This window comes from Amblyraja radiata, chromosome 9, assembly GCF_010909765.2.
Source record: "Amblyraja radiata isolate CabotCenter1 chromosome 9, sAmbRad1.1.pri, whole genome shotgun sequence".
In the NCBI taxonomy this organism is placed as follows: Eukaryota; Metazoa; Chordata; class Chondrichthyes; order Rajiformes; family Rajidae; genus Amblyraja; species Amblyraja radiata.
The window spans coordinates 13,175,908-13,194,312 of record NC_045964.1 but is presented as its reverse complement, the minus strand read 5'-3'; the positions used below and the strand labels follow the sequence as shown (position 1 = coordinate 13,194,312).

The 18,405-nt window shown below is 44.4% G+C and overlaps 1 protein-coding gene across 3 annotated transcripts in view; it reads left to right on the top strand.

The window, feature by feature from the left end:
• Positions 1-2,541: 2,541 nt before the first annotated feature.
• capn3 (calpain 3) overlaps positions 2,542-18,405 on the top strand; it is a 97,975-nt gene continuing 82,111 nt past the window's right edge. Inside the window, exon 1 of one of the 3 annotated variants that reach the window (XM_033026696.1) lies at positions 2,542-3,202. In XM_033026696.1, coding sequence (XP_032882587.1) covers positions 2,954-3,202 — 249 coding nt within the window. In that variant the 5' untranslated portion in view covers positions 2,542-2,953. Of the gene's footprint in view, positions 3,203-15,644; positions 15,985-18,405 lie in introns of those variants that run through there. The other 2 variants (XM_033026695.1, XM_033026697.1) reach the window with 2 other exon arrangements.

Genomic DNA, 18,405 nt, shown 5'->3' with positions numbered 1-18,405 from the left:
AAGTTAAACTTATCTCCTCTGCCTTCTGGTGACTCGTATGCCTCCATTTCCTGCATATAGATGTGCCTATTAGAAAGCCTCATAATTGTCACTATTGTATCTACCTCTACCACCAGCCTTGGCAGCACATTCCAGGCACTCACCATTCTGCAACAAAACTTGCCCCGCACATCTCCTTTAAACATTGTCCCTCTCATCTTAAAGCTAATTGCCTCTTGTCCTTGACATTTCTACTCTTGGAAATAGATTCTGACTGTCCACCCTATCAATGCCTCTTATACTTTTGTAAACGTCTATCAGGTCTGTCCTCATGCTCCAGATGTTCCAGAGAAAACAATCCAAGTTTGTCCAATCTCTCTTTGTAGCCAATGCCCTCTTATCCAGGTAGCATGCTGCTAAACTTCTCTTGCACCCTCTTTCGCCTACACACCCTCCTGTATTTGGGCGACCAGAACTGCACACAATACTCCAAATGCAGCCAAACCCAAGTCCTATAAAGCTGCAGCATGACTTCCTGATCTTACATTTATTGTCCTGACTAATGAAGGCAAGCATACCATACCATATGCCTTCAGCAATCATCCTCTTAGGATGTGTGTTCACGACAGACTCCTAATAAATTTCAAACCTAACTTGTATTATTATTCTTGTCAAACTTCCAGTCTGGAATCAGATCCATAGGTTGTGAGAGGTCTATGAGAAGGCAGAGTTTTCTGTAGTTTAGCTTCCTCTTGTGGGGGTCGCAAGAATAAACCCTGACAGCAAATTATATCATTGACAGTTCCAGCCAAGGCAAGTCCCCTTCTTGCTCCGAACCGTGTGCTTTTGACATTCAGAAATACAAAAAGATTATTGAGTACTATTTAAAAAACCCCCCATTTAAATTGTGATAAACAAATTAAAAAAATAGAACTTTAAAATATTTAAAAACATAAAACATTTAAGAATTATCTTAACATTTTTAGATAATTTGGACTCCTTGTTGCTATTGCCCTCCATTGGAATCAACAAAAGTGAGGTTTGTGGATTCTTCACGGTGAGAAGTGAAGAGTTGTCACAACCTTGGTCTTCCACAACAGTGTTCCTGCAAAGTGAGGGTAAACAACCCCCAACAGCTAACCATCTGCATAATGGGAAATGCAGAAGTTGCTTTAGATTTCACAGAATAATGTTGAGGTTTGTCATATTCACTGATATTTCTCCACAAGCTTCTTGCAACCATTGGGAAATAGAGGTGGAGTAGGCCTCAGCACCTTAAACCTGCCTCACTTAATATAATCGCAGCTAATCTGCCCCAGGCCTCAACTGTTGTGCCTGTTTCAGATCTTTCAGATTCCATCTACACTTCCCACTGTCTCAAAAAGCAACAAATGTAATCAAGGACCATTTGTACCCCAGTTCTTCTCTCTTCCTTTTTGGCAGAAGATAGAAAATGTTTGAAAGCACATACCATCAGATTTAGGAACAGCTTCTTCCCTGCGGTTATCAGAATACCGAATGGTCTTCTCATAAACTAAGGGTGTAGTCCCAATCTCCCAACCTACTTCACTGTGGCTCTTGCACGCTTTCTTTCTCTGTATCTGTAACTTTTCAAAATGTAACACCATATTCTGCACACTGGTTATTTTTGTCTTAGCACAACCTTATGACTTGATTGAGTGGTATGATTTGACTGTATAGCACACAAAGGTTTTCATTCCATCTTGGTACGTGACAATAATAAACCAATGATAATTCCGACAGCTCAAATTTGCCCACCTTTTCACCTGCCCTCCCCACCTTCCCAAATAGCTGATTCACCTTGGCCTCATCCTCAACAATCCTCCTCTCACTGCCCCACTGCTGCTCCATTCAGCCTCATGAATTATACAGGCCCACCAAGTCCATTCTAACCATTAACCAGCCATTTACACTAATCCTACATTATTTCATTCTCATATTCCCACCAATACATCTAAGACACTGCCACTCACAATTTATGAAGGGCCATATTTTATTCTCCTCTCATTCCATTCACCTGTTCATGCACTAGGGACGATTTACAGCAGTCAACTAACTTCGGAACCTCTATGAATTTGGCACATGGCAGGAAACTGGAACACCTTCGAAGAAATCCGCGTGGTCACAGGGAGAACATGCAACCTCCATGCAGACACCACCTGAAGTCAGGATTGATCCTGGGTCTCTGGAACGGTGATTAAATGGCTCTTCTGGCTGTGCTGCTGAGTCACCCACATGCCTTACTTATTCACTCACTTGTCTTGCCACCTAGTCTAATTATAAACACCCCATTATCGTGTACCTTTGATCCCCTATGTCTGTAATATTTAGTTGTCTGACTACATAATGTTTAAAAATGTACATCAATATTGCCAGGTTGCCACCACATTATAGTCTTCAGTAGAGGAAATGAATAAAAGCAAATCTGATATGTTCAATGTGACCCCATATAAGGAACTTGCATAAATAAACAGAGTGACCATTGAGCACACAGCCTCCTAGGGTTTATTTTTAGTGTTTAATATTACTGGCTTCGTTGCTGCTTGGAAACCAGAACAGCTGGAAATTGCGCAAGAGTGGAGCTGGAGTGGAGTGGAGACGTCATTTCACTCAACAAGTGGGTGATTTTAATTTAATTATTGAAGTGAAAACCATGTGGAAGTCAGCTGCGATCATTGGAATCAACCTTTCCTACGGTCTGGTTTAATGATCTCCATGCCAATTGAAAATTGCGTGTGGTAGGACACCTTGTCACAGGGTATGCCTTGTTGAAGTACACCCGCCTTTGAGCAAGCTGCTTGAAATGTTCTGTTTGGCGTTAAAACTGGCAGGAAATGGACAGTCTGTGCCTTTTCTCTCATTTGTGAAAGCTTCCAGCCTTTGAGGTCAGCAGCTATTTCTCTTCCCTGCAGAGACATCTTCCCTTTGCTGTGAAACCTGTGCCACAGTTGTTATGCCTCAAGGTATCAGCTCAGCGAAGCAATCGTCAGCTGGCCAACCCCTACCTGGTAAGGGTGGCCTGTATCCCATCATCAACCGCAACAAAGATGTTGACAAAGCCAAGAGCGATGTCTTCCAGAACCTGAAAAGGGAATGCCTGAGGAAAGGTGTCCTGTTTGAAGATCTGGAATTCCCCGCTGATGACTCCTCTTTATTTTACAAACAGCTTTTGCCCTTCAAGCTGGAGTGGAAAAGACCTGTGGTGAGTGTTGTGTGGCTTCCTGGGTGTATTTCAGTGGCATCTTACATGAATAGCGGTATTCCATTCTCGTTCTGTGTGCTTTACATTGGACAGCACGGGTTCTCTGTCAGAAAGGTCACTTGACCAGAAACTCCTGAAAAATCTAAAAAGCCACAGATAGTGCTGGAGATACTCAGCAGGTCATGTAGCTTCCGCTGAGAGAAATAGTTAAATCCACAGGTCGATGAGCCTTTAACAGGATTGGAAAAAAAACATTCTAGAAGTGGGAGGGATGGAGAGAACATAGAGAGTTTTCCATCATGCTATTTTGACTGTTCTCTTTCCTTGGTTTCTTCCACTGCCCTAAGGTAGCCACAGGAAAGTTCAATGAGTAACAATTCATCTTCCCACTAGCCTGCAGAAGCCAACACTAAATTCAGCAATTTCAGATGACCAGCCTTTCCAGTTTGTGCCAGAACTTAACAGTTCTGCAGAAAGATCATCAACTACTGCCCTCTCTCTTTTTTTTCACAAAAACGACCTGATCTGCTGAGGATATCCAGCACCTTCTGCTTTACTTGCAATTTTCAGAAATGTCAGTATTTTGAAGACAAAATAAACTGTAGATGCTGTTATCTGAGGCAAAAGATAAACTGCTGGAGTAATTATGCAGGTCAGGCAGCACCTAAAGAAGCATATAAAGGTTTGTGACCTGATGCAGGGTTTTGACACAATATGTGGGCTATCCTCTGCCTCCACAGATTGTGCCTGACCTCTGAGTTCCTCCAGTGGTTTGTTTAAACTTCTGTATTTTGCTTCCCAAGCTTGATCTCACAATTCTAGCTTTGCATGCTCTGCCCTCTTACATAGAAACATAGAAAATAGGTACAGGAGTAGGCCATTCGGCCCTTCGATCCTGCACCTCCATTCAATAAGATCATGGCTGATCATCCAACTCAGTATCCTGCCTTCTCTCCATACCCCCTGATCCCTTTTGCCACAAGGGCCACATCTAACTCCCTCTTAAATATAGCCAATCAACTGGCCTCAACTACCTTCTGTGGCAGAGAATTCCAGAGATTCACCACTCTCTGTGTGAAAAATGTTTTCCTCATCTCGGTCCTAAAAGATTTCCCCCTTATCCTTAAACTGTGACCCCTTGTTCTGGACTTCCCCAACATCGGGAACAATCTTCCTGCATCTAGCCTGTCCAACCCCTTAAGAATTTTGTAAGTTTCTATAAGATCACCCCTCAATCTTCTAAATTCTAGCGAGTACAAGCCGAGTCTATCCAGTCTTTCTTCATATGAAAGTCCTGACATCCCAGGAATCAGTCTGGTGAACCTTCTCTGTACTCCCTCTATGGCAAGAATGTCTTTCCTCAGATTAGGAGACCAAAACTGTACGCAATACTCCAGGTGTGGTCTCACCAAGACCCTGTACAACTGCAGTAGAACCTCCCTGCTCCTATACTCAAATCCTTTTGCTATGAATGCTAACATACCATTCGCTTTCTTCACTGCCTGCTGCACCTGCATGCCTACTTTCAATGACTGGTGTACCATGACACCCAGGTCTTGTTGCATCTCCCCCTTTCCTAATCGACTACCATTCAGATAATAGTCTACTTTCCTGTTTTTGCCACCAAAGTGGATAACCTCACATTTATCCACATTCTACTGCATCTGCCATGCATTTGTCCACTCACCCAGCCTATCCAAGTCACCTTGCAGCCCCCTAGCATCCTCCTCACAGCTAACACTGCCCCCCAGCTTCGTGTCATCCGCAAACTTGGAGATGTTGCATTCAATTCCCTCGTCCAAATCATTAATATATATTGTAAATAGCTGGGGCCCCAGCACTGAGCCTTGCGGTACTCCACTAGTCACTGCCTGCCATTGTGAAAAGGACCCGTTTACTCCTACTCTTTGCTTCCTGTCTGCCAGCCAGTTCTCTATCCACATCTATACTGAACCCCCAATACCGTGTGCTTTAAGTTTGTATACTAATCTCTTATGTGGGACCTTGTCGAAAGCCATCTGAAAGTCCAGATAGACAGTAACACATCCACTGGTTCTCCCTTATCCACTCTAATAGTTACATCCTCGAAAAATTTTATACGATTCGTCAGACATGATTTACCTTTCATAAATCCATGCTGACTTTGTCCAATGATTTCACCACTTTCCAAATGTGCTGCTATCCCATCTTTAATAACTGATTCTAGCAGTTTCTCCACTACCGATGTTAGACTAACTGGTCTGTAATTCCACGTTTTCTCTCTCCCTCCCTTTTTAAAAAGTGGGGTTACATTAGCTACCCTCCAATCCTCAGGAACTACTCCAGAATCTAAAGAGTTTTGAAAAATTATCACTAATGCATCCATTATTTCTGGGGCTAAATCCTTAAGTACTCTGGGATGCAGCCTATCTGGCCCTGGGGATTTATCAGCCTTTAATCCATTCAATTTACCTAACACCACTTCCCTGCTAACCTGGATTTCACTCAGTTCCTCCATCTAATTTGACTCCCGGTACCCTGCTATTTCTGGCAGATTATTTATGTCTTCCTTAGTGAAGACAGAACCAAAGTAATTATTCAATTGGTCTGCCATGTCCTTGTTCCCCATGATCAATTCACCTGTTTCTGACTGCAAGGGACCTACATTTGTTTTAACTAATCTTTTTCTCTTCACATATCTATAAAACCTTTTGCAGTCAGTTTTTATTTTCCCTGCCAGTTTTCTTTCATATCTATTTTCCCTTTCCTAATTAAGCCCTTTGTCCTCCTCTGCTGGACTCTGAATTTCTCCCAGTCCTCTGGTAGGCTGCTTTTTCTGGCTAATTTGTATGCTTCATCTTTTGTTTTGATACTATCCCTGATTTGCCTTGTTATCCACGGATGCACTACCTTCCCTGATTTATTATTTTGCCAAACTGGGATGAACAATTGTTGTAGCTCATCCATGCAGTCTTTAAATGCCTTCCATTGCATATCCACCGTCAACCCTTTGAGAATGAATTGCCAGTCGATCTTGGCCAATTCACGTCTCATACCCTCAAAGTTACCTTTCTTTAAGTTCAGGACCCTTGTTTCTGAATTAACAATGTCACTCTCCATCCGAATGAAGAACTCAACCATATTATGGTCACTCTTGCCCAAGGGGCCACCCACAACAAGACTGCTAACTAACCCTTCCTCGTTACTCAATACCCAGCCTAGACTAGCCTGCTCTCTCGTTGGTTCCTCTACATGTTGGTTTAAAAAACCATCCCGCATACATTCCAATAAATCCTCTTCCTCAGCACCCTTGCCAATTTGATTCACCCAATCTATATGTAGATTGACGTCACCCATTATAACTGTTTTACCTTTGTTGCACGCATTTCTAATTTCCTGTTTGATGCCATCCCCAACTCCACTACTACTGTTAGGTGGCCTGTACACAACTCCCACTAGCGTTTTCTGCCCCTTAGTGTTTCGCAGCTCTACCCATATCGATTCCACATCCTCCAAGCTAATGTCCTTCCTTTCTATTGCGTTAATCTCCTCTCTAACCAGCAACGCTACCCCACCTCCTTTTCCTTTCTGTCGGGATGGTTTTTTAAACCAACATGTAGAGGAACCAACGACTTTCTTTACCATCAACATCCTAGACTAGAATTTTAACTGGACTGATTACCCAGATAGTGCATCAACAAAAGCAGATCAGAGGCTTTGTACCCACAGTGAGTGACTCATTTCCTGACTCCTCAAGGCCATTCCACAATCTCCGATGCAGATACTACCCAATGGTAAGCTCAGCTCCAACACTATCAACAACATTGACACTACAGCTAAGCAAGTGCACCAATACCTTTACTTCTGCAGAAGGGTAAGGAAATTTATCATGATTCCAATGGCTATTTCTACAATGCACCATAGTAAACCTCCTTTCCTGTCCAAGACTGCAGGAAAATGCAGTGTTGTGAATGCAACCCAGTCCATCATGCAAACCAGCCTCCACCTGTCGAGTTACTTATACCTTACCTGTCCTTTAGGCAGCTTCGGAAAAGTGGCCAACATAATTAACTCCCATTTGCATCCTGGTTATTACCAATTCTTCGCTCTCCCCTCAGCCAGAAGATATAAAAGCTTGAAAGTTTATTCCACCAAATTCAAGAACAATTTCTTCCCCGTTGTTATCAGACTCTTATGATAAGGATGAATTCCCGATCTTCCAATCTACCTCATTGCAGCTCAGGCACGTTAATTTTATTGCACTTTCTCGGTAGCTGTAACATTATATTCTGCACTCTGGTTATTTTTTTCTTTTGCTCTACCTGACGTATTAATGTATGGAATAATCTGCCTGGGTAGCATGTAAAACAAAGTTTTTCACTGTATCTCATGATAATAGACCAATGTTTAGATTATGTATAGGTTTAGGAAAAGTCTAGGATTAATATATATCAAATAAAATCAGTGACCAAGCACTGAGCCGTGGGCACCTGTCTACCTCCTTCCAAACTGAAAGGTTCTAAATTGGTCTAATTTTTCTACTTTTAAGCCAATTTCTTAGCTCTACAGTTTTTCTTTCCCACTGTTCCCCCTCTTGTTCCACTTGCCCCAGTTTTACTTGCCATGCTTTCATGTGAGACTTCATCAGATGGGTCTGACATCCCTCTGGAGGCAGAGTGGGTTTGAGGTCAGTGGAAAACAGGCGGCTCATGGGTTTGATGTCAATAGGAGAGACAGTAACCTGAGAGAGTTACAAAATGATAGAGGTCTGATACAATAATCAAGCAGCAGGAATGTATGCAGCAGGATTGTAAGTCTGTGTGGTTGTATGTTTGTTATGTGTATGAGTGTTTTATCTCCAAGTAGGTCCACATACATGCATGCGTGAAAGTCTCTCCTGTGAAGCCTGATCTCCAGCCAGATTGGATCCCTTATATTGGACCAAGACTTTGCGCTGTCCAGATTGTTTGCAAAGGATACCCTTACATGAAGAATTCTTGCACAGACATCTCCTGCTGCCCCGAACTGTAGTGGAAGAGATTCGGTTCAATCCCAAGGGTCAGCCCAGGAGGATGGAGCAATCTAGATATAGCTTCTGCCTTTTGCACAGAATGCCTTCTTCACGAATCACTGCCAGTCTCCTTTTTGAATGGCAATGGATTACATGCCTTTAGAAGACTGTTGGATTCCCTCTAATGTCATCTGTCACCCTGTTCCCTTTCTTGCTGCTATGATCGATTCTAACCACCTGAGGTCTGCCAGTTAGGAAGTGCAGAAGCCAATTGTAGATGGAGGTCCCAAGGCCAAGGTCCAGAGATTTGGAAATTAGCTTATTTGGTAATTTGCTGTTGAAGGCTGAGCTGTAGAAAAATGAGTAGCATTGTGATATAGGTTTACTTATTGTCAAGGTGAAGCAGAGCTGAATATAGTGCATGGGAGATAGTGTCCTCCATAGACATGTACATAAATTGAAACTGTACGTAGGTTAACTGGAAGACTGCTGCAGATGTGAGCCATTACCAATTTACAGAAGTACTTCATGATGTTGGAGCTTCTGGGAATTACGCTGCTGATATTTGTTTCCATTGAAGCCATGAGAGGATGTAGAGAGGCTTCTGGATGATCCAAGCACATACTGTATATAAATGTACAAAGGAGCTTAAAAGTGCAGATATGCAGATTAAAGAACAGCTTCTTCCCCTATAGGAGCTATCGGACTCACAGGTGGCAGAAATGGCCTCCTAATCTGAGGAAAGAAATTCTTGCCATAGAGGGAGTACAGAGAAGGTTCACCAGACTGATGGCAGGACTTTCATATGAAAAAAGACTGGATAGACTCGGCTTATACTCGCTAGAATTCAGAAGATTGAGGGGAGATCTTATAGAAACTTACAAAATTCTTAAGGGGTTGGACAGGCTAGATGCAGGAAGATTATTCCCGATGTTGGGGAAGTCCAGAACTAGGGGTCACAGTTTAAGTATAAGAGGGAAGTCTTTTAGGACCGAGATGAGAAAATCATTTTTTACACAGAGAGTGGTGAATCTGTGGAACTCTCTGCCACAGAGGGTAGTTGAGGCCAGTTCATTGGCTATATTTAAGAGGGAGTTAGATGTGGCCCTTGTGGCGAAAGGGATCAGGGGGTATGGAGAGAAGGCAGGGATGGGATACTGAGTCGGATGATCAGCCATGTTCATATCGAATGGCGGTGCAGGCTCGAAGGGCCGAATGGCCTACTCCTGCACCTATTTTCTATGTTTCTATGTTTCTAAATTCACAGGTGGCAAATGAACCAGTTACTGTAGAAACATTTGAGGTGAACATAGGAAAAATATTTTCACAGAATATATTCATATTTTCCATGGGGTCTGAGAGATTATAAAGGAGTCGAAACATTTAAAGGTCTCATTGTCTTTCAGTGTGAGTGAGTCTGACCTTTGACTGGTCATGTGCGATTGTTGTGTTAGCCGAATGTGCTTCACCATCCTGCCAGCATCTCTTTTTCTGATCAGCATAGTCAGAATGAATGAAAGATTTCCATGGACTGAATACATGGCAACATTTACAGGCTAGACTTCACTTCATGCTCCCCCGCCCAAAATGAGTTACAGGGATCTCACACTAACCCCCCGCCAGCCCATCTCCACCCACTTCCACTGTGGAAAACAAAATACCGAGCAAGGCTGAATCGCACAGCGTTGGAACTATAATCTATCTCATCATTTGATCCGCAATTCCGTTCAAATTCCTTTAGCAGTCATTTGATACAAGACGTTTTCCCTTGAGGAATGTCTTGGTTTTTTTTTCCCTATTCTGGAATGTGCTCTGTTTATGGTGTGGACCCTTCAGGGTTGATCCTGGGCAACAGGTTTCAGCCCTCTCATCGGAACAAACGCATCTGAGTCTCACGTTGCTAGAGGTCTATACATTCTCAGTACGCATTACCATTGGAGCACCTGATTTTCTCAAAATACAAAAACTCACAGTTTTGTGAAATAAATTACTCGGCCTAGTTACCCAGATGACCAAGACCCTGCTGTAATTCTTGATAATCATCCTCACTGTCAAAGATACCATCTATTTTAGTCATCCGCAAACTTACTAATCATGCCTTGTACATTGCATCCAAATCCTTGATAAAGATGATAAAGGCCAATGGGCCCAGCAGCCATCTGGAGGCACGCTACTAGTCACAGGCATCCATTCTGAAAAAAAACTTTCACCACTACGCTCTGCTTCCTATCATTGTGCCAATTTTGTATCTAGTTAGCTAGATTCCGATCCCATGTGTTCATACCTTTCAGAGTATCCTACCATGCAGAACCTGATCAAAGGCCTTGCTGAAGTCCACATAGATTACATCTTCGTCTCTGCTCTCATCAACCTTTTTGATTGCTTCTTCAAAAAACTCAAATCAAATTTATGAGACACGATCTCCCATGCTTGATGTTACAAAAATAAACTTTCAAACATTCAGTAAAAGTAAGACCTTCAAACATTCAGTAAAAATAGCCCTTCGAACATTCAGGAAAGACCAAAATGAGTAGGAAGGAACTGCAGATACTGGTTTAAACCAAAGATAGACAAAATGCTGGAGTAACTCAACAGGACAGGCAGCATCTCTGGAGAGAAGGAATTAATAACTTTTGGGCTGAGACCCTTCTTCAGACTAATCAGGAGAAAGGAAAACGAGAGATATAGACAGTGATGTAGAGAGATATAGAACAAAAAAAAGAAAGATTCAAAAAAATAACAAAGATAAAGGAAACAGGCCATTGTTAGCTGTTTGATAGATGAGAATGGGAATGTTGTGCGACTTGGGTGGGGGAGAGATGGAGAGAGAGGGAATGCAAGGGTTACTTGAAGTTAGAGAAATCAATATTCATACCACTGGGTTGTAAGTTGCCCAAGTGAAATATAAGATGCTGCTCCTCCAATTTGCGGTTAGCCTCACTCTGGCAATGGAGGAAGCCTAGGACAGGAAGTAACAAATGGACCTAAATGATCTCAGGTAGGAGGTGATGTTAGTAACAATCGGTGAAACTGGCATGGGTTGAGTTGCAGGGTAACAAGAAACCATGGCTATCTGTCACATGGATGTAAAAGATCTCATAGTACTTTTCAAAAACAGGAACAAGAGGGTGTTCTCACAGATTTCCTGTCCAATATTAATAAAATAAGGAAGTAAAAAATTGGTACAGTTAATACCACTTCCTTGAACCTCAACATTCAACCCTGATCTCAGTGTGTAAGCAGTGTGCATGCTCTCCCTGTGACCATGTAGCTGTTCCAGTCTCTTCCCACATTCCAGAGACGTGCAGGCAGGTACTGCAGCTCAACAGGCCACTGTAAATTGACCCCAGGTAAATGGCAAATAGTTAAAGGAGAGCTGAAGGGCATGTGAGGGAGAAAGGGTGCAGGGTTACAGGGGAATGAGATGGATGCAATTGTTCTACTGGGAACCATAATGGACCCAATGGGCTGAATGGCTTCCCCCATGACATAATTAGTAAGTGAACTGTTGGGCTGTTCTCAATGGAAATGGGGAGAATGGAACAAGGCCTGAAAGATGTGGTTACTGTTTACCTTCACAGTGCAAGGCGGAAGAAGCGTTTTCACTGTATCTCAGTACAGTGACAATAATAAATCAATACCAGTACCAAAACCAAAGAAAGAGCCTCTTATTTACTATTTTAGGCTTACAAATGGAATAACCTGGGGATCAGATCCACTAACTATCAGTTTGCAGGTGACTACTTTCTGCATCTATGGAAGTGTCCCATTTCCATTTAAACCAAAGTAGTTGGATTGGAAATTAGCTGCATATTAGACGTCATGCAAATTGGTGCAGCACAATAGGGCTTTGGCACACTGCCCTTGATGAATGAAGGTGCTGATTCATGCTTGCGTATAATCACAAAGAACTGCCTTCCCTCACTCAAAACACCAATGGCGAGCCCAAACATTTAAGTCAGATAGCAAGATTGCATTGGACATCCATAAGCACTGTTTGCAGTGAGTCAGGGGTAGAAATGTAAAATGTAGAAGCAGCAATAGGCCATGCATCCCTTCAAGCCCGCTCCACCATTCAATATGATCATAAACGATCATCTATTTCCAGATCATATTCCTGCTCCATCCTGATGGCATTTGTCTCCAGAAACATGCAGTCATGTGGCACATGAACAGACCCTTTGCCCACTGATTCCATAATCCAACATTTATTTCCCCCCACATTACCTTCAACTTCCCCATGATCCGCAGTAACCCGCAGAGTAGGAGTAATTTGCAATATCCAATTACTTACCAAACCGATGTGGGAGAAATTGAAGCACCTGGAGAAAAATCATGTTCATTGAGAGCACAAGCAAACTCTACACAGATAGCACCACGTTTATGTCTATTCAGTAACTTGATCTCTGCAACCTTCTGTGGTAGAGAATTGTACAAGTTCTCCTCCCTTTGCGTGAAAAAGTTTATCTGATCTCAGCATTGAGTTTATTCGTTGGAGCATAGAAGACTGAGGGGTGGTCTTATAGTGGTGAGGTGGATAGATAGGATGATTGATCAGTGTCCTTTTCAAAGAGTATGCGAATCAAGAACAATAGAATGGGTTAAGGTGAGAGGACAAAGATTTAATAGAACACAGGGAACAACATTTTTACATATTAGTATGGGTGTCTGGGGGTTATGGGGAGAAGACAGGAGAATGGGGTTAGGAGAGAGAGAGAGATTATCCATTATTGAATGGCGGAGTAGACTTGATGTAGACACGTCCCCCCATGTTTTGAGAGGCGGGGGCGACCCCCCCCCCATGTTTTGTAATCTGTATTTTAAAACTCGGTTAAAAAAAGCTATTAAAAATCTCAGCTTTCCGCGAGACAGTGCGGGTGGGACTGATGATCGAGGGCGCAGATTCGACGATAGAGACGTCGGTCAGCAGACAGTGGGGGGTTGGACCATGATGATTCAGCGCGATGATTGGAGGAGGGAGATGTCGGTCAGAGGCGGAAGTAGGGGGGTGGGACTGAGGTGATTGGAGGAGGGAGATGTCCATGGAGCAAAGATCATGGAGCGGAGCTTGAATCGGCCCATTCGCGGGGACTTTCATCACCCCGCACGGCCGGCAGTGGGATCTTCCACCGCCCCGCGGTCAAATTGCTGCGTTGAGGCGATCGAGGCTCCCGATGTTGAAGTCCCTGCGAACGGGTCGATTGAAACCCCAAGATTCGGGGCGGTCGAAGCTGCTGTTGCTGGAGTTCGGAGTCGGTCACCAACCAGGTCAGCTCCCGATGTTGCCGTCCACAGGGCCCATGGCCGAAGCCGTGTACGTGTGCGTGTGTGCGCATGCGCGCACGGCTGCCAAGAAATTGTGTCCCCCCCATGTTTTGAGAGCGATTTCCGTGCCTGGAGGCTTTGAAGAGGGTGCAGTGGAGAGTTGCAGAATGTTGCCTGATTAGGTTTCAGCTGCAAGGCGAGGTTGGATAAAGTTGGATTGTTTTCTCTGGAACATCGGAGGTTGAGTGGCGACTTGATAGAAGTATATAAAATTCTGAGAGGCATAGATAGGGTAGACAGTCAGAAGCTTTTTCCCAGGGTGGAAATGTCCAACACTAGAGGGCATAGCTATAAAGGAATAGGGTGAAAGTTGAGATCTGTGGGGCAAGTTTATTTACACAGAGAGTAATGGGTGCCAGGAACGCATTGCCAGGGGTAGTGGTAGAGGTGATATGATAGTGGTTTTCGAGGGGCTTTTAGATAAGCATATGAAAGTGCAAGAAATATTGGGATTTAGATCAGATTGATATGCACGGTGACTTAGTCATATGGATTCAGAACCGGCTTATTCATAGAAGATAGATATTCTGGCATGTAGAATATGTAGAGGCAGATGAAATCAGTTTAACTTAGCATAATGTTTGGCACAAACATTGTGGGCTGAAAGGCCCGTTCCTATACTATAATATTCTATGTTCTATAATAGGCTGTTTCCATCAGCAGAAAGTTAGAAACCTGGTGGTGCATATATGGAACCAGCTGCCAGAGAAAGTGTTTGAGACTGGTACAATTGCAGTGTTTAAAAGCCATTTGAACACATAAATAGATAGGAAAGGTTTGGAGGGATATGGGACAAATGGTGTCAAATGGGACTAGCTCTGGTCGGCATTTTGGTTAGCAGTTGGGACGGTTATTTTTCCGTGCAAAATTGCTGTATGACTTTCGAACATCCAAGATGGAGGAAGTGGAATGTGAAGGGGAAGGTTGGCAGCTGTGAATGGCCCTCAAACTCACTTCCCAGGCCTTTGGAATGCATCCTAAGATCCGTTATCGACTATGAAAAGTGGGGCATGGCGGCCCTGGCACAGGCAATGGAGGGGTGGATGCTGGAGGTGATGGATCGTGGTGTTGGTAGAGGCGGCCACGGGCAGCTGGGTAAGTAGATCAAGTGCAGACTATGGCAGCTGCACGGAACGGCGATAGAAGGCATCGCACTGCGCCATGCTGACCTCTACTTTATCGATCCACTGCCACCAAAACACAAAGTGAGAAAAAAAAATCCACGTTGGCTTTGGCTAAGGTGGGACATTTCAGAAACTTGGAAGTTTCTAGATGGCGCCGGAATGTGGCGGTTTTCTACGTGCTGTTCCAGAAGAGGATCTATTGTACGTGTGTGTGGGGTATGATTTGACAGGATAGCATGCAGAAGAAGCATTTCACTGTATCTCCGTATACGTGATAATAATATTAAACTAAACGATAACCAAAGGACAAAGTGCTGGAGGAATTCAGCCGGTCAGGCAGCATCTGAGTACGGAATAGGCAGCGGGCATTTCGGGTCGGGATCCTTCTTTAGACGGATGAAATTAATGTAAACTAGACTTTATATGTTCTGAATTACAGAAGCTTAAACTGATGTGAATACAAAGGAAAATTGATAATCCCCCAACCGCCTGCACCTACAGGTTTTGGGAGGTGAGTGGAGTTGATTTAATGTGGGGGAAACGTTCAATCACCTGTACTCATAGACTGAACTGCAGCCCATGCAGGGAGGTGGACTTGCGGTCAATGGGCCTGTCTCTCTTGGATTAAAGCCCAAAGTATGTCACACACAATACCCATTCAATGCAGCTTTAAACTTGAATGTCATTTGCTGAGGCAGACTGAGCCTCTTTCAGTTCTTTGGATAGGGAGAAAAAATGTGATGCTTATCTCTCTTCACCCTCCCATTCTTCACCAGTGCGCTCTGTGCAACGGGTCTCTCTAGCTGTTGTAGAGCAGCAGCCCGCAGGATCTGAGGCTTTGTCTTTTACTCTCTGCATTGTTTCTTGATCGATGGCCCGAGGGAGGATCGGCTTTGTTTTTTAACCCAGTTCCGCAGGTGTGACGTTGTTGGGGACCCATCCTATCAGCAGCGACCGGCATGGATTTATGCCAGGGGTGCTGTGGTCTTTGAAGATACTGTAAACTGCTGCCTGGGATCACGCTGCTCCCTGAGCAAGGGTGCTTTTGGAATAACTGGGGGAGATCGGAGTGAACTTGTTTCATGGGAGCCATGCCTCACACAGCCTCGGGATACTTCTGCGACCGCCTCGTGCGCGAGAGGCAGAGGCGGGACGGGGAAGGGTCGTTCCACAATCCCCTCAAATATTTTGAGCAGAACTTCGTGAAGATGAAGCTGGACTACCTGCACAGAAAGACCTTGTTTGAAGATGGGACGTTCCCAGCCACAACTGAGGCCCTTGGGTACAAAGAACTGGGGCAGAAGTCCAGCAAAGTGAAGAACATTCTGTGGAAAAGGCCCAAGGTAATGCAAGGGACTCAAGCTGATGCTCGATTCTACTCTGTCTGAGAGAGAGGGCTCTCCAACCTTATGTAAGAGCTGGGCAATCTCTGTCGGGGAACAGGACGAAGGGGCTGAGGGAAACCAAGTCCTAGCCGCTTGGTTTAAAGGGCAGGCTGAGGTTGTGGTGAGATGATTGTCATTGTCTCTGAAGCTTAATGTTTGCACTTTGTGAGGATGGCGAGGGGGAGTAAACCTAATTACTATATAGAAGGGACAGACTGTGTTCCTGAAGGGGAAGAGAATGAGTACTCACAGTGGGGCCAGTGGCAGTCTGTTCTCTCTATGGATGAAGGGGGATTGCTCCCAGTTACTGTTGGGCAGGGGCAGACTGTGCTCTATGTGTGGGGTTGGGGGCAGTGAGGACTCACAGTTACTTTAGGGTAGAGGCACGTTCATGGTCAACAGGGTATATTCAATAGGGCATTGTTCATGGTGAGCATGGGTTGGACTGAGAGCAGAGATTTTTGTGATGTGGGGGATGTTAGTTGTGTATAGGTGGGAGAATTGACAGTGAGTGAATGGCATTATGTGAACTATGGCAGGAGGGTGAAGGAGTCGTACCTATCACTGTCGGCCAGGTGCCGACTGTTCCCCCAAAGGTTAGTGTAAGGGCAATCACGTTGTGGTGAACATGGATTGGGCTGAGAGTGGATGTCTCTGTGATGTGGGGGCTGAACGTTGTGGAGGGACGAGTGTAGTTAGTGTGGGTGAAGCACAATATGTGCGGTAGAACATTGGTTGGGTTGCATGCAAGTATTGAAGGTAAAACCCAGCCTGTGCAGTCAGACTGGGAGCAGCAGTACTTTGTGGCCTTGAGATGGTGACACTTGGCTATCCGGAAATACATCAGTGCCACTGGCTTGGGTCATCCCAGAGTGCTGGTGGATGGCATTTCATGAGTTTAATGGTGATCAAAGAGGAACGGTCCTCACTTGGAGAAGAACTTAATCCTGTGTCCATGCAGCAACTCCCAATATCACACTTGGTGGCACAGTGGTTCAATGGTGCTTTATTGTCATATGTATCAAGGTACAGTGAAATCCTTTATTTGCATACAATTTATTAAAAATCTTACTAACTGCCATCTTGTACCCTTCAAGTTCAAAGTTGTTAAAAATATTAATTTTAAATTTGGCCATAAATGCCTATTTTCCTGACGGTGGCACTGAGTTTGGAGTTGGAGTGGCCAGCCTGGCCAGATGATCTTGTCGGTGTCCTCCATCGCTCCTCTACCAGTCAGTTCAGTTTAGTTTATTCCTCATAAATGTCACCCTGGCTCTTAAACATAGAAACATAGAAAATAGGTGCAGGAGGAGGCCATTTGGCCCTTCGAGCCAGCACCGCCATTCATTGCGATCATCCCCAATCACTAACCCGTGCCTGCCTTCTCCCCATATCCCTTGACTCCACTAGCCCCTAGAGCTCTATCTAATTCTCTCTTAAATCCATCCAGTGATTTGGCCTCCACTGCCCTCTGTGGCATGGAATTCCAGCCTTGTTGGCAGTGGAGAGACTTTTAGAAGGCTTCTGCTGAGGCATCTTATGACTTTCTCAGTGTGGTCTGATCTTGTTCTATCTCTGATCGGTAGTGGTCCCAGATCAGGATTCGGTGCAGGACACAGTGATGGTAATCATTTCATAAGGAGTTTGTACGCCTCTCTTCTAGGGGATGTTTATCACCTGACACTTGTGCAATGCGAATGCTTTGTGCCAGAGTGATGTTATTCGGGTTTTCCCACACATTGGCACGGTCTGTGTCATTTTTAGAGGATCTGTGAATGAAGCTGATTACCTTCTGTTTGTTGCTGACCAGTGCCACTTCTGACTGCAGGATGGAGGGATGGTTGCTGATGAAGCAGCTGAAGGTGCTCCCCTGAGGATCACCAGCAGTGATTTGCTGGGTATGCAAGCATATGCTGCCTTTTGCTGGGTCTGACTGGGGGCAATGGGGAGCTTCTCTCAATCCTCATTGATTTCAATTTCACTGGGAACCCACTGGGATATAGGTTGAATGCTGTGGTAATGCCAAGGGCAAGCTCTTGACCTTCCAGGTGAGATGGAGGTTCATGTGCACCTCTTCTAGCCTCATCTACTGCATCCAGTTTTGCTGATGTGGCCTCCTGTACACCGTGTAGACTCGACAACCGTTTTGCTGAACGCTTGTGCTCGGTCTGCTAAGGCCGACTGGATCTCCCAGTTGCTAACCATTTTAACTTCCCTTCCCATACTGACCTTCATATTCCGCTTGGGTAGCTTACAACCCAACGGTATGAACATTGAATGATCCAATTTTAATTAACTCACTAACCCTCCCACACCTCCCTCTTTCTCCCCCACACCCCCCATTTCTCAACCCTCACCCCCTCCCTTGTGCCCCACCTG